Genomic DNA, 16,704 nt, shown 5'->3' on the forward strand with positions numbered 1-16,704 from the left:
TAAAACAAGTATGCATGAATCATGGGGATTCAAAGAACTACAACGGACATGAGAGACAGTTATTACCACACAATCTGAAGAATCACTGTCTGTATTCGAAAGAAGTCAAAATGAATATTACGCTTCTTTGAAACCCACTTACACATTATCCAGGTCAGAACAAAAAGCATACTCTAAATCTATTTTATCAACTAAAAGAGAAGTACTAACTATAAGTTACAGATTCTAACTCCAGATATTCACCAAAGCTATGTCCAACACAGAGCCAACAACTATCGTCAAACAAGAATGAAATAATTTGAAACTAAAGACAGAAGAATATATAAGACAGTAAAAAGAGGCCTAAGAGGCTAATTTTGCCTAGTCATAGTCCTTGTCTAACAAGACATAGTAGCAAAAGAACTACAGTTACAATAACAATGAGCTGGAATTCCAAATACAGTAGCAAGAAGTTAAATTTAACAATGGCTTTGATATTGCCAATCCGCAGATGGGTACAATTAAGGAAAGATTTTTGCAAAGCTTTAGCAAACTATAGAAGAAACATTATGAAAGAGAAAGAAGAAAAGACACTAATTCGCAAGTCACAACTAGAGGAGAAGACAAGAGCCATCAATACATTTCCAGACTTGGTAGATAAAATCCATATGGGGCAAGAGATTCGTTAGCCAAAAGACTCGTAATAAAGATTAAAAGAGTCATAATACAAGATGGTCCTCACAAGATTTCTGTACTTAATAGTTCTCAAAGAACAAGTCGGACAATTGATAGATTCACTGATTAAAAATTGAGACAACCACCTTAAGGACAAGCTTCTTTACCAGAACAAGAAAATAACAAATCTCTGACAAGCTGTACCTGAGAAAAGAACAGATCAGCAAGGAGTACTCCAGCAAACAAGTAGCATGGTTTATTATTGCAACCAAATGTCATCATTTAAACACGCAATTTAATATCAACTAATCAAGGGTTTGATCCCCAGCAGGGCCAGGTTTGCATCATTAATCCCTTATTTCTTTGGTGTATATGCCTATGCATATGGTTAAGGGAAAAAAAAGTTGGAAGACATGATGAATTAAATACAAATGAAACTAATATAATTAAAATCAAAGAAAGAAAAGGATGACATGAAACACATGATGCTTGAACAGATATATCAACTATCCTATGATCAATGATCCTATCATCTCATTAAAAAAAAAAGCGATATATCGAATTGCAAAAGCATAAAAATCGACAATCACACAGAACAATAAAGTAAGAAAGACAATTATAATTGCTAGAGAACATAGGGAACAGTGTAAAACGGATAGTTCTACACAAAGATAAGGTAGATCCACAGCGAGGCAGGGAAGGCCACCGCGATAGATACAGGATCTTATAACCGTAGCAAGCTGGCCAAGATCCAATCAGAGAAGAAATCACACAAGTTTATCCACAGCATAATAAAGAATTAGAAACCCTAGATTTTGATATTTTAGAAGGGAGATGGCCTGATAGGCGCACCTATTCATCGATCATCACCATCATCATCTTTTCTCTTCTTCATCGTTGGAGGGTTTCTAATCACTGGATGAGGAGGGTTTGGCGGAGCGCTTGGTGCTGTCGTAGTCGACGACCTCGGCATCAGCGAGGGACCGGGAGTGCTGGACGATGGAGCGGCCGATGGAATTGATCCACTCCTCCTTCTCCTTCTCGGAGTCGGCGATGAAGTACATGGTCTCGCCCCGGGTGGAGATTTCGAAGGCGAAGGCGCGATTGAGGACGTCCTCGGCGCCCTTGACGGTGAGACAGGAGGCGACGGGGATGACGCCACGGGGAGTGGACGCGCGGGTGACAGTGGAGTCCTTGAACCAGAAGAGCTTCCCCTGCTTCAGCACGAACCACCGGCGGCGCCACGTCTTGATGTACTCCCCCTGCTTCGTCAGCCACCCCGTCCGCTCCGGGCTCGACCAGAACGCCACGCGCTCCTCCTCCTCCACCGGGGCAGCCGATCCTCCGAATACCGATCGCCACAGGCTGGCCGCCATCGACTTGTTCCTTCTCTATATGGCGTCTTCTTCTCTTCCGCTGCCTCTCTGCTGGGCGGGCTGCAGCGTCCGCGTTCCTCGTCGTCTCCGGGTATGTAGCTGGAATTATGCCGTTTCTAGGGCTTCTCGATTCTGCTCCGCCTTCGTGCCCTTTCTCTGTCGAGCAACTCGATTGCGATGGGCTTATTAAAGGAGGGAGGTGAATGGACATCTCAATTTGCACCGCCTCTGGCTGCGGTGCGGTCCGATTCGTATGGGCCTATTAAGGGAGACCGGTAGTTGGACATATCTCAATTTGATCCGCCTCGGCTTGCGGTGCGGTCGAGCCGCGATGCTCGACAATTTATTAGGGTCCCAATCATCATATGATTTAAATCGAATTCGAATCAAGCTCAAGTTCACAATAGCCAAATTATTTTGACGGTCAACAGGAAAGCAGAGAGAGAGAGAGAGCAGCAGCAGCAGCACGAATGAGAGTAATTCCTATTTCAGAAAACAAACTCATTATGCAACTCCTTAGAACGTTTGGCATAGGACACATTACATCACCAAGAAATCCTGTATACAGAGAAATGGTGCATACAGTCGAATCACATATCTAATTTTCCTGGCAACATTCACATGTGAGAGGGCTTCACATCCCATCCACTGGGCCGCTTCCTTACACGTTGCGGGCGTTCACCTTCGACGGCCCTCTCCTGTGGTTCGTCTTCGTCTTCGTCTTCGCTTATCCAGCCGTAACAGGGAGTCCTCCTTGGTCTTGGAGTTTGATGAGAACCTAAGCCTGACTCCAACTGCGGTGGGTCACACTCTCGGACTGCCAAAGCCGACTGGCCCTCGCCACTCACGCTCTGCTTCCTGCTGCAGTCGAGGTCTGTACATATGAAATGTCCTTCCAGTTTACGGATTGCATGTATGCAAAGCAATTGTAGTCAACGTGGTCAGACTGTATGCGAAAACAAAATTACACTAAAATTTAGAACAAAAACTATCAACATACCTAATGAAGAAATAAGTAAGTTAGCCTCCGCAACTCGGCTAGGACCTTCTGAGGCCTTGGCTTCTTCATTAGCTCTTTGCTCCTGAAGCAGTCGTCATGGATAATTGTGGTCAAGAATAATATTATAGAGCAACTGAGAATACAAATTGCATACTTACGCAACCACTACATGTTACCATTTGCCATAACATAATTAGGCCACAATGAATGCATCTGCCGAAGACAAATAAACTGCATACGGTAGCAGTTTGAATACACAAAAACCAATCTGGCACAAGGCAATGCTTCGAAGACAAACAAACTCAAAATGGTACCAAAAAAAAAAAAGCAACCTTTCCAGTTGTAAACAGATATCACTCTCAGATGATCATAATCAACTGAACTTTTGTGAACATGTACGATATAAAGGCTTAATATATTTAACATCGATGTTTATGTTTACAACTTGATGAAGGAAACATATTGCATGAGTTCTATCGCAAAGAAATAAATATCTTCTTTTGAAAATTTAAAATATCTGCTGAACCCACCTTCAATGATAAATTGGACGGGGTTAACAGGCCAATGTTTTCCTTGTAGCAATCAATCAGAATTCATTTCCAAATCTTGCATATCAGTTTTATTATACAAACGCAAATGACCACATAGATTTTTTGTTGGAACTCTTGCAGATCAAATCGTAACCTAATTGCATAACTTGAATAGATGAAATTTAAAGATCAGACTTTAGTTGGAGGAATTTCTTTTGACTGTTGATTGAAGATACCAAGGTGAAATGAACTTGTGATATTAAGCATGTGATGAAGTAGGTATTGATTCTTCAAAGGTGATATGTTCATGAAGATACAAGAAACAGATTCCACTACACTACATAAGTGACACTGCAGGCCGTTACTAGCAGCTAACTATAACACACATGTTGCACATACCCATTATATTTGCCACTCATAGTTCAGTACTGTATGCCATGTGCTGGAACAAATAAGATTGCTAATATAGGTAGTACAACAATCGACTAGCATAACGCAGAGCATGATAAAAAACCACGACAAGAGAGATGCATGAAAATGCCAGAGGTCAAAGGAAGTACCTCTCTCGCCTTTTCTTCTTGCTCTTCCAGGATGGTCTCAATGACCAGCCTGTAAGTATCTTCTTCGATAATGTGCCAAGCAGCAGCATCATCATAAACCTAACAGTTTCCAAGCACAGTAGCTGTACACTTTAAAATACTAATAAGAGAGTGAATAGAAAATGAACAGAGAAGAGGGATCATACCTTCAGAAGTTTTTTGACAGTCGAGCAGATTGTTTCCTTGGAGAAACCATAAGGGAGCAGTGCATCAATCGCAGCATCTATCCGCATCATCCCCACCTGAATCATTCAGGTAATAAGGTAATCGAGCAGAAAACGAAATCAGTGTCCCAACAACAGCAGAACTGATGATGGATAATGGAGTACCTTCTTCTGCCTTCTTGGAGCCATGTGCAACTGGACCCAATGGAGAGTTCTTAATTGACCCCTCCAACTCCACCACCAGCTTCTTCACCTCTATTTCTCTTTCTAAGACAACACTACCTCTGTTTCTCTTTCTAGCAGAATGAAACACCAACTACCACCTGTAAGATTAAACTATCATGTGGAATACAATTAAGTCAAGATTGAAATCTAAATTAAGTTACATAGATCGGGAAGAGGATGTGTACCTTTCTATATCATTATCCATACCATAGATCTATATCGAAAAAACCTAGGCTCTTCTCCTCTTTGCTTACTTTCCATGAGACCACTATAATTGAGGACAGACCAATCAAGGAGGTGAGAGAAGAGATCTAAAATGTGATTATATGATCATCAGATCCCCAGGAGGTTCTGTCATTATATAGACGAGAATACAAGTTTTAGGAAAAGATAATTAACAGAGTCCCTCACATCAAGATACTCTCCCAAGTATTTCTTAAGATATGGGCTTCCCTTTTAATGGCCAATAACCTTAATCAAAATCCATTTAGATCTTTAATATATTTTATCCCAAGCTATTTGAGCCACAAAATCTAACATTCTACCACTTGACTTATTAACTGATTAACATATAAAACAAAGGGTTCAAAGTTACGATATAGATTCTAAAATTTCGAAAAATATTTTTTCCGTGATTACAAATTTTCGAAAATAAGTCAATAAGTCCAATAATTATAATAATACTATATTAGGGTCAACTATCAATATGAGTTACAATGCTTGTATTTCATTAATATCATATTTCCTTCTATATACCACAGTACGATTAGTCTTTCCTAATGTAGTCTATAATAACCTATATAAGTTTATCTTGTTAAAACAATCTCATTATCATATTCAACAATAATATATACATACATAAATATAAACATGATAGCAAAAATAAATAGCCTCAATTACACAAGCAGCAAATGTTAATTACAATGTCTACTCAAACATGCATCACCATACCTTTACTAGATTGCTCACAAACCTTATTCTAAGAACATTTTTTAAACACCTTAGGTTATAAGGCCTTGGTGAATGAATCAACAATCGTTAAAGTACTTTATTTCGGTATGCATAGAATTGTTAAGTTTCTTGTTATTCTTAGAGAAAAAATTGTTATTATATTATCACAAAATATCTTCAACGATTTTACAATTGAGTCAATCACACTAAGTCCTAAGATGAAATTCCGCAACCACAAAACTTAATTAATAGCTTTAAAGCATTCTACAAATTTAGTTTTCATTATCGATAATACAATAATAAATTGTTTTATACTTTTTTAATGAATTACCCCTCTAGCTAACATATATCTTATTTTTTTGTAGCCTTCCAACATTTCATTCTTCGATAATTCTACTATCTACCTAATAGTACTCTTAAAGAAAAAATTAAACTGTCTCTAACCACCAAGTACTTTATCTCGATATACATAGAACCGCTAAGTTACTTGTCATTCGTAAAGAAAAAACTACTAATATATTATTATAAAATATTTTCAGAGGCTTAGCAATTAAGTCAATCATACTAAGTCTTGAGATAAAATTCTGCAGTCACAAAACTTGATTATTAATCTCAAACTATTTCACAAATTTAGTTTCCATTGTCGATAATGCAATAATAAATTACTTTATACTTTTCTAATGAATTACCCCTCTAGCTAACATATATCTCTTTTTTTTTTCAGTCTTCTAACATTTCATTCCTGGATAATTCTAATATCTACCTAGCAGTCCAATTACAAAACTAATATCTAATCTAGTAAATGCCCGAGTATATAATAAATTTTCAATTGTTCACGCATAAGGATTTTTTATTTTTTTTCAAGTTGTTTTTAGAACAATAGCTTTGACTAAAATTTACACATTTGGTTTAGGTATATCATTTACTGAACAAGGTTGCATAGTAAATCTCTTCAAGACTCGATCAATATATCTTTTTTTGAGATAATCCTAACAATCCTTGATATCCATCCCTAGGTACATTTATGCCAATAATATGAATTGTTTCATTCATCTCGATTATCTTAAAGTTTTTAGTGAGAAATTTCTTAGTTTCATACAATAAACCAAAATCACTACTAGTGAACGAAATATCATCAACATACAATACAAATATAATAAACTTGATCCCACTAACCTTTAGATATATACAATGATCAACAATATTTTCCCTAAATCTGAAATAAATAATGATATAATAAAATTTTCTATATCACTATCTAGAAGCTTATTTAAGACTATAAATATATTTTTTAAGTTTGCAAGTCAAATGTTCTTTTCCCTTCTCTACGAATCCTTCAAGTTGTTCTTTATAAATTTTCTCATCTAAACCTCTCATTCAGAATAGTTATTTTCATATCTATCTATTGTAATTGAGAAAAATCTTTGACCACAAATCTGGTTTTGTATCGTTCAATATTACCTTTTGAGTTGTGTTTAATCTTAAAACCCAACATCTGATCCTTTTATAATTATTAGGCAATTCGATGAGTTCATATACACCATTCTCGTTTATTGATTTTGACTCTTCTTTCATATCATTTAACCATTCTTAGAATTGTTACTTTCCATAGTTTATTAAAACGATAATGGATCCCTTCTGATTCATATATCATAATATAATTTATGTAGATATATAACATAATTATCAGAAATAAAACATCTTTCCATGTGAGATCTTCTCAAAACTATCGATTGTGGTTAATTGACAAATTCATTAACAATATCAATACAATATGCGAGTTCATCAATATTATTTTATTATTCACCTTCATCAAATTATTCAGTGATTTGAGGAACAACAACTTCTCGGATAGGAAATAATAAAGGAGCATCAACTTGTATCACCTTAATATCAAGATTAAATTTTCAAAATTTTTCACTCTCACTGATTTCATCATTTTCTAGAAATATTTTATTAGCATATTAAACTATTCTCATCTATGATTATGACAATAAATCGATACCTGGCTTGATTCATTATATCTATCATAAAATTCATCATCCTCATTGGATTAGACAATTATATCTAATTGTCTCTTAACTTCATTTATGTATACTTCAAGAATGTTAACAACATATGACCTTTCATTTATTAGATATATATATTCCTATCTTGACGGATCATCTATAAAGATAATAAAATACTTTTCTCCACAACATAGGGAACACAAAGTTGTTCGTAGATATAAGTATATAAAATCTCAATGAGTTTATTAATGAAACTACGTTTTATTCTAACATTTAATTGCAAGGTCATTAATGTCCTTACAAACTCAAGATTCAAATTAATTCTATACAAATCACTATATAGAATTTTAAAATTAATTTTTCTTAAAACATAAATATTTTGAGTTTATCATAACAAAAAGAAAATTAATATTTTAACCCATAAATTCTACATGAAGAAACTAAATTTCTCGAATTATAGAAAAATAGCATAATCCTCAAGATTCATCAGATGAATCGTCTCTAGAAATAGGCGATAAGTGATCACTACTATGGTTTTTGCCTTAAGATAATTCCTTGTAACTACAAATCTTTCATGCTTTTTTGGTTTCCGAGTTAAGTGGAATCTTTCCAAATTATTGATAATATAAGTTGAAACACTAGAGTCAATCTACTAAATAATATAAAGACTTTTGTAATATTTGATTCAAAACATAGAAATATAAAGTTTATATATTTCTTTTCAAGCCAAAACTTATAGTCCTTCACATATCCTTTCTTGCCATAGAAGTGGCAATTTATTATGAATGCTTTCCTTTTCATGAGTTGGTATATTATTTTCAAACTCAGATGATTTACTTCATGGATTATGCTTTAACTTTCTTTTCTTGTTACTCACTCATTGAGTAATAGTTAGAACTTTATGATATCATTTCTATTTAAAACCTTATTCTTCCTAAATACATATACTAGTCAGCTCATTTCAATTTCACTCATTCTTATTTGTGTTGTAGTGAATCTTAAATGGACCAAACTAACAAAAAAGAGAATTAAAAAATGAATTATCCTACAAATGATTCATTTATATTCATACCCAAAATTTTGAGCTTTACAGCTTTATCAGCTATATTAATGATATGATCTTAAATTCCTTGAGTGTCATCATACTGAGTTGTAGCTAGCTCTTTCATTAATGTGTCAGTTAATGACTTATCAACAGATTTAAACTGATCTTTTATAGCTTTTAAATATTTTAGTACATTATTTTCATGCAATAATAAAGTTCATATGTTATCAGCAATTGTCATCCCTATAAATATAAGACAATCTATTAGATCTTTGAATATCATTATTGAATCGAATTGAAATCCATTTCATCATGTAGAATACAATTAAGCCATGATTGAAATTTAAATTACCATAAATTGAGAATAGGATGTGTACCTTTTTATGCCATTATCAAATCAGATACCTCGATCGTTGTAAAGCTCTACACAATAGATCTGCACAAGAAGAAGCTAGGCCTTTCTCTTCTCTTTTTACTTTTCATAAGACCACTATGATCGATGGAGTAGAAACCAATCAGAGAGGTGGTAGAAGAGATCTCCGATGTGATTATGTGATCATCAAATTCTTAGAAGGTCCTAACATTATATAGACAAAAACAAAAGGTCTAAGAAAAGATAATTATGAGATTCACTCTAATAAAAGTTATCTCCTAAGATTTTCTTAGATATGAACTTTATTTTCATTGGTCGATAACTTTAATCAGAACCCAATTAAATCTTTAATACATCTTATTCTCTGCAGTTGAGTCACAGCAATGCTCAATAGCTTAGGGTAGTTATTGATTAATATAGTTTCAATAAACTTCCCAACAGATGGACAAAAAGGTTAACAGGTTCACTATGATATGCACCGAAAGTGATTGGTAATTAATAAAAAATGCATGGTATGGACTGCAACGGAGTGTACCAAATACTCAGCAAACAGAGGAATTAGTAGGATAGATAGGAATGCATTATGATGTTACGTCGACCAAGATAAAATTTCTTGTGCTACGGTTTTCTTGCACAAACAGTGGAGCATACAATCATGCACCTCACAATGCATTAGAAATCAGCAGAACAGTATCAGAAGTTGCAAAACAGGTATCAGTCACATAAACTAGGCACATATTTACCAAATTCAAACAACAACACAGGGAGCTAATCATCTAGATTCAGTAGATCAGGAACAACATAAATGTGTATGGTTCAATCAACCTATAATCATTAGCACATGTGAGATTCTAAAAGAAATTGTACGAGATATGTTTGACAAAGAACGAACTTTCAGATTGCCAATATCAAATTTTTAGATTCATGAATAAAGTAAATTCAGTCTAAAGCAAACTAATCCATCAGAGAGTGAGAGAAAAACACTGACGACAAGCTTAGCGCATTTTTATGGAGAAGCGACAAAAGAAATGAGAGACAGCGAACAAAAAGATAGGGGTGAGTGAAGCTGTTCGGGGGTGCAGGCAATGCCCTAACCCGACCGGCTAAATGTAGAGAATGGGAACTCATTCCGCAAGACGAGTGGGGGTTTTGGTTTATCTCTGTTGCTTCATTTCATCGAGAAATGGAAGAATCAAACCCGACGCCTTCCGCCCAAATGATGATGCAAAGCCAACTCAAGGAAAACCTATTCCTAGAAACCCACACGATCTATTTACTCCGTCATGAACCAAAGAAGAAAAGAGAAGAGATAGGCGAAGTGACCGACCGCCGCACGCTTAGCAAAAGCTCCTGCGAGAACCGAAACGAAAACGTCGATGAGTCGCAGTACCTGAAGACTGCAAGGTATTGGGAGCTACGGAGGGATGGGCTCCCGGCGGCGGAGTATCGGGAAGGAACAAACAAGAACCCTAAAAAAGATAGCTATGGTTTTACGGATCGAACGAGGAGGAGGCGGAGGACTCCTGCTTCGCGTTGAACAGGGAGTGGACACGGCGAAACGCTAAATGGGCGGTCGTCGGAGATGAAGAAGCCACACGGGGAGGCGCGAGAAAGCGCGATAAAACATAATGTGCGCATATATAGCACGCTAACGCCATTTAGGGGACGAATCCTGTGCCTCAGCGGAGGCAGGAGACAGGTAGTTGCCACCCGCGTTCCTCGCCGACGCCGTCACATTACGCCACCTCATCAGTTTTCATAGGGACCGAGCGCTTAGCGCCATTATAGAACCAAGCACTTGGTAAGGCCTAATCTTGGCTGTCGGTCCCGACGCGGCGACCAAATAATACAACAGAGGTATCGTGTTTCCTCACTGGACCAGTACATGGTGTACCTGATGCACTCATAAAGGATTTGTAGTTGCCTATCACGAATCCGCCCGAACTCAAACACATCACACGCCAAATAACATAGTTTTTGTAATATTATATTAAATTTCGATAGGGGTCAATTTTTAAAAAAATTCATAATTTCATTTTCGTATAGCACCTCCGATATTCTAAAATACAAGATTACTCCGATATTCTAAGAAGTAATCACGGAGATGGTATATGACAAAGATTTTTGATCCAACTAAAAAGTGTGACATGTTTGACATTATCAAGGAGTTCATGCTAACCTTGCTCATTGATTTCGTGATCTTAATGTAAAAAATCGACTTCTTTTATCCTCCTCCTGGAGCACGATGAGCATGAGTACGACGTCCTTTAGCTCCAATGTCAATACTATCAAGTCTTCTATCTCATCGTAGAAGTCCTCTCGAGAGATTACCCACCTCAATTGCCATGACAACTGAGAGGTGAAGGTGATAACGGAGCACACGACGAATGAGAACCAGAGACAGCAAGACGAAGGTGATGGACACGAAAGTCAAAGATAATAAATATCATATTTTTTATGAAAATAAACCAAAAAGGGAGCACTTTGCTAGAAAAAGTAAAAAACTTAGAAGCTTTTTAAGAAAAAATTACCCTTCCAATATTGGATTAAATTAAACTTTAAAATCAAGAATTGCTAGTTTATGCAATGCAACGACATGATTTAGGTAAATTATGGGTTTTGTATTAATTTAAACTTTTTCTACGTTTGGTGGAATCTTGACTCATAAAGAAATTTACCACCAACTCCTGTCTATTTAGAGGCTGCAAGAGCAGTCGTGTTTCCAGGTTCATTTAGATGAACCTGAGGTCCTCTGTACGCATGTTCTTATATCAGATGGAAGAAGAGACTTGCATCTGAGAGTGAACAGGGGAACGAAGAAGCGGTTTTACCACCACTAACAACGCAGCAAAGCATAAATCATCGTTATTCTTCAATACATGTTGTCCTCAGAAACCCCCGGCCATGCCGAACCAACGCAGCTTGCTTACGTTGAGGACTCATGGCAATGTGCTTGCCAAAATGACAGGCACTTGAACAAACAGCTGCAGGTCGCATTCGCGTGAAGCCCATCTTCCCTTTCGAAGTCCCTGGATAACAACAGCAGTACCAACAAAGAAAAGTAGCAGATCTTGAACAGACAAGATCGCAGGAGCCACCCAAACGATAAAGAAGCATCCGACACGGACGGGGGAGGCAGGAGAGCCCACCTTCGGCGCCTTCCCCTGTTTGTTGTATGTTACAGGCGACAAAAGCAAGCAGACAAGCAGAGGGTAATAGGAGGAGGGGGATGAGGTCACGGCTCAGTAATGCCGCATTTGAGGTGCAGGGGCAGGGGGTGGCTGGGGCTTGGGGCACTGGTAGCACTTGGCGAACAGCCCGAAGGTGTCCACCTGTGTCACGAAGTTGGTCACGCTCGCCCACCCGCCGAGCCCGAAGCCCACCACCAGCACCCACCCCACCACGAAGGCGTTCACGGCGTACATCGCCGTCCAGCTCGGCAAGAAGAAGGGAGGCTTCTCGGCCGCGTCCTGCAGGGACATCCAGATTCAGGAGTTTGATATACTTGGCATCGGTGATGACAGTATCAAGCACGGTGTGATTGAACATGATCAGGATGATGGTACCTGTCGCGCAGATGGCGTCCGGTAGGTGAGCATGTGTGCCATGGCGGGGATGATGTAGACGGTGAAGCTGACGAGGAGCGCCCCTACGGTGGAGTTGATGGGCCCAAAGAAGGGGAAGATGATGGCCAGGAACCAGATGGGGATGACGACGGGGAGGCGGGCCAGGGCGCGGAGGAAGATGCTCTTGGTGTCGTGCATCCCGATCACCTTCTCCCACACGAAGTAGAGCGGGGTGCAGGCGAAGCCGAAGGTGATGATTTGGTGAATCAGCATGAGGATCACGGCGGCGTCGCGCCACCCGGAATTGGGTAGCAACGAGAAGGCGTTGGAGTGACTCAGGAGCTGGTCACCGAAGGCCCAGTACACGGCGGCGGCCGACGGCAGCGTCAGGGTGAACACGTACACCGTGGCCATCAGGTAGATGTACTTGAACTTCTGCGGCTTCCACATGGCGTGCATGATCTCCCTACACACGACATCACCATTCATCAATACGAACATGAATCGGAGGAGACAGCCTCGATGCCTCTCCACGGAACATGTCTGGTACAGTGCACAGGCTTAAACAATAACTAACATAACTGTCAGTCCACATGGCCTTGACAATCTCGCAGGCCATCTTGCAGACCGTTCAGCTAAGTTTTGTTTATGTCACCATTGTTCAGCAGAATATTCAAGGCTTCAGTTCATTAAAATCCATAAAGCCAAGCACACAGTATCAGTACTTAATCAACCCACTATTTTCATTATATTTCATAAAGACCAAATCTTTGACTGACTTAATTCTTATTCAAACAATCATGACAGAAGTAGAACATCATATACATATATATATATATATATATATCAAAAGAATCAGATCATATGAGTTAGTGATCTCGATGGGTGGGTGACCACGAGGCTAGCAAATCTCATTGCACGCACCAGCCTCGAAATAAAAGGGTATTGGCTCCGTGCCAAACCGGGTCCTGTTTGGTGGGGCAATGGTGAAGAATACACGGTCAAGTCCAATCCATTCCATTTAGGAGGAGAAGCGAAAAAGAAGCGGCGACAAGAAAGAATGGGGAATGATTTCCATATCCGGGCCGTGATTAAGCCCCACCACCCAGCAAAAGCTGCCGAGAGAAGGGGGCGGCGCGTACAAAAGGTGAGATGTCAAAGCTGATGAAGTGGGAAGGTAGGAATTAACGGAGTTGCTTTTCTTTAGTGAACTGCGGCCAGGGAAAGGTTGATGATGCACCGGCTGAGTAGATGTACTGCTGTTCTAGAGCGAGTGAATGAGCTATAGTATGAGATATGACGGCACTCACACGGTGATGGCGTGGCCGCCGAAGGTGTAGAGTATGTTGGTGGCGCCGGTGAAGTACAGCACTAGCTTCGTTGGACCCGAGTGCGTCACCCCGTCCACCTGCATCATATATCCATCGAAAAGTGACCATCACTATCATCATTCCTTCTCCCTCCCGCAGCAGCAGAAGTCTTTGGGAGGTGAACGACGTGAGCGATCAAACAACGGATCATATAGCAGAAACTACTGCTGCAGCTACTGTATTGTGGTCGTTGAGGATGATGATGGTATGTTACCTGGCCGTGGACGACGGCGGCGATGGTGAGGTACCAGGCGGTGTAGGTGGTCATGCCGAGGCCAAGGAAGGACCATATCCTGTAGTTGTGGTAGGAGGGTATGAACACGGTCGTCGCGCAGCAGGCGCCAAATATGTACGTCCATGTCCTCTTGTCCAGCCGGTCGTTGATGTAGTATATGTTGCTGCTCCGCCACCAGATCAAAGAAGAAGGAACTTTGCGATCAAATCGCAAGCGAGAGATGCAGAGAGGAAGGCACGAAAGAAGAATACCTAGCGCAGGCGATGAGCTGAATGACGGAGCCGAAGAGGAGGAAGGTGCAGTTGAAGGCGAGGCCGGCGGCTTTCCAATACGGCCCCAGCAGCCCATCCAACACCTCGAACCACTGTCACGAATGCGGAAGAGGAGGAAAACAGAGACAATTTCGTCATCTTAATCATTAGTCAAAGGCACAAGTCATAATTGACGCTATGAGTTGGACACTTGGGCTGTCTCGATGAGAAGTCAGGGGGGAAGCAGGGGTGAAGAAAGAGGGGAAATTGCGAAGCATGGATCATGGGAGGAGAAGAAAGAATGGAGGGAGACGAACCTGGATAACGTGATTCTTGAAGCTCACGTTCTCCTTCTCCTTCCGAGTGCGGTACTCGACGTAGAGGACGCTAATTAGATACGCCGTCCAACTGCCCATGAACCCATAGAACAGCTGCAGGATAATCCCCGACAGCATTCCCAGCTGCGAGAACGAGTACGGCAGCGTCAGCAGAACCTGAGCCACCTGCCATGCATTTGCATCCCGAAACAACTCGATCAGAAGGTTACAGATTAGTGATCACAAAGATCAAAAGGCAAAAGAGACGGTCTTGGGATGTAATCAATCGACAGGTATGCGGGAGATGGAACACTGAAGTACTTGATTGGAGGCGCAACTGAACCAGGCGTCCCAGGCGGAGCCGCCGTGCCAGAGGAGGCTCTTCATGTTGAATCCATGGGCAGCCTCTTCGTCCTCCCCCTTGCCATCGACATCCTGCTCCAGCTCATCCTTTAAGGTACTGTTGCTGCGCGACACGATGGCTTCCTCTGCTTGCTTCTGCGGCAGCATCTTCTACACCTCGATCTTTCGTCCTCCCCCTTCTCCTTTGTCACGAAAAGCAGCAGCAGCAGCAAACCGGAGCAGAGGAGGAGCAACGAGACAGATCACGGTCAGAAATCCCTAGGAATGGATCGCTGTAACTAGGAAAGGAAGGGACGAAAGAAGAAGACCCAGTTTCTGGTCGGAACACGGAGGATCTCATTCAACGTAACAACAAACCAAAATGAGAACCAAAGTGGGGCGAGCCTGTTTTCTCCACTCCCCTCAGACACCATCAAAGGACGAGGAGAGATGAAGGGCATCGTACCTTAACACCGTCTTCACAGCAGCAAGTTTGAGCACTCGGGTTGATCACCTGCAATCGTCCTCTCTTTTTAGAGATCACCCCTCTGGACGAAACACTGTTCGAAAACTCTTCTCTCTACAGCTGTCTTTGACAAGAACATGGATTCATTCCTCCGAGAAGAGTAGGATCGAGGGAGACGACAGAGGAAAGGAGGCTCAGCGAGTAGGACTCTCTCTCTCTCTCTCTCCCCCAGCTGTTAACTACCGAGTGGCGATCTTAACTGCGCTGAGCGCTTGCCCCACTCTCTTATCAAATGTTTCCTCTCTCCCACTCTCTGTTAGCTCACTGATCAGAAGCAGGCTCGGATCCAAACACCATCCATTTTAAATCCCGGGATCAGCTGTCCCACATGAACGGAACCAGTAGCATAGCAGCGGATGCTGCACCGTGCAGCGTTTATAGAATAAACTACACGGCTGCGGACGGATCTCCTTTAGCTTAATTACTACACAATTCATTTCACCTTCCTCACTCAGGTGCCATTGGCTTTCCTTTCTCGCCGACGTCCCCCGTTGGCACCAACGACACCCACATCGATGAGTGGCTGGGTAATGATTAGTGGCTGGATTTGGACGCCACGGCACGTGGAAATGCTCGTCCCCTGTTCCCACCTCCACCGTGATCATCACGTGGCCCACCGCCACCGTCGCCGGAATCGAGGACTCACGTCACTACTTGGTCGCGCCGGATTGAATCGACAGATTAAATTCCATGAAATAGATCTTCAAATTAGATTTGGTACGAAATCTCGTATTCTATGGTTTGGCCGCCTACAGAATCTTGGGGAAGGAATTGGGTGGGGAAAGGGTCCCGGCCGCCGCACGAGGATAAGAAGACGGGCGAGGCCTTTCGGCGTTGAGATAAGTGCGTTCAGCTGTCGCCTCGCGATTCGTACCCGCTCGTCTCGGAGGGGGCCCCGTGATTCGTGCGCTTACACCCGCATGACGTGATGATTGGAGTAGACTGTACGAGTCGGCAGTCGTCTCGCCTCGGGATCGGACGGCCATTAAATAGATCAGACCGTGCGAGATTAGTGATCGCCATCTAAATCTTAAACACTGGAATTGCCCGTAATAACTAATAATTAAGTTTAATACAGAGACAGCAACATTAAATTGAGGCGGAAAAAGCACATGCGTTCTCTCGTCTTATTAGCATTCGTTCTTTGTTTATGTGAGTTCCCAAACTCCAA

At 40.8% G+C, this 16,704-nt stretch overlaps 3 protein-coding genes across 7 annotated transcripts; all 3 read right to left on the reverse strand.

The window, feature by feature from the left end:
• Positions 1-591: 591 nt before the first annotated feature.
• LOC103990201 (pleckstrin homology domain-containing protein 1-like) lies at positions 592-2,201 on the reverse strand. 2 transcript variants are annotated; one of them, XM_018826877.2, is made up of 2 exons: positions 1,507-2,201; positions 592-852 (listed from the first exon to the last, which is right to left on the reverse strand). In XM_018826877.2, exon 1 carries the CDS (start codon positions 2,028-2,030, stop codon positions 1,563-1,565), a length of 468 nt encoding a protein of 155 aa, XP_018682422.2. In that variant the 5' UTR covers positions 2,031-2,201; the 3' UTR covers positions 592-852; positions 1,507-1,562. The 2 variants fall into 2 exon arrangements, with proteins under 2 accessions (XP_018682422.2, XP_065045441.1); XM_065189369.1 differs by having other exon boundaries at positions 592-858.
• A 343-nt stretch (positions 2,202-2,544) lies between these two features.
• LOC135677886 (uncharacterized) lies at positions 2,545-7,713 on the reverse strand. Its single transcript, XM_065190299.1, has 5 exons — positions 4,489-7,713; positions 4,306-4,401; positions 4,121-4,219; positions 3,031-3,112; positions 2,545-2,904 (listed from the first exon to the last, which is right to left on the reverse strand). Exons 1-5 carry the CDS (start codon positions 4,510-4,512, stop codon positions 2,648-2,650), a joined length of 558 nt encoding a protein of 185 aa, XP_065046371.1. The 5' UTR covers positions 4,513-7,713; the 3' UTR covers positions 2,545-2,647.
• A 4,038-nt stretch (positions 7,714-11,751) lies between these two features.
• LOC135677257 (auxin transporter-like protein 4) lies at positions 11,752-15,923 on the reverse strand. Of its 4 annotated transcripts, none has more exons than XM_065189374.1 (8): positions 15,474-15,923; positions 14,987-15,207; positions 14,666-14,851; positions 14,349-14,461; positions 14,077-14,260; positions 13,803-13,900; positions 12,493-12,958; positions 11,752-12,396 (listed from the first exon to the last, which is right to left on the reverse strand). In XM_065189374.1, the coding sequence occupies exons 2-8, from the start codon at positions 15,173-15,175 to the stop codon at positions 12,169-12,171; spliced, it is 1,464 nt and encodes a 487-aa protein (XP_065045446.1). In that variant the 5' UTR covers positions 15,176-15,207; positions 15,474-15,923; the 3' UTR covers positions 11,752-12,168. The 4 variants fall into 4 exon arrangements, with proteins under 4 accessions (XP_065045446.1, XP_065045442.1, XP_065045445.1 ...); XM_065189370.1 differs by having other exon boundaries at positions 14,987-15,210; XM_065189373.1 differs by having other exon boundaries at positions 14,987-15,306.
• Between the last annotated feature and the right edge of the window lie 781 nt (positions 15,924-16,704).

The sequence above is a fragment of the Musa acuminata genome, chromosome BXJ1-6, assembly GCF_036884655.1.
Source record: "Musa acuminata AAA Group cultivar baxijiao chromosome BXJ1-6, Cavendish_Baxijiao_AAA, whole genome shotgun sequence".
Lineage (NCBI taxonomy): Eukaryota > Viridiplantae > Streptophyta > Magnoliopsida > Zingiberales > Musaceae > Musa > Musa acuminata.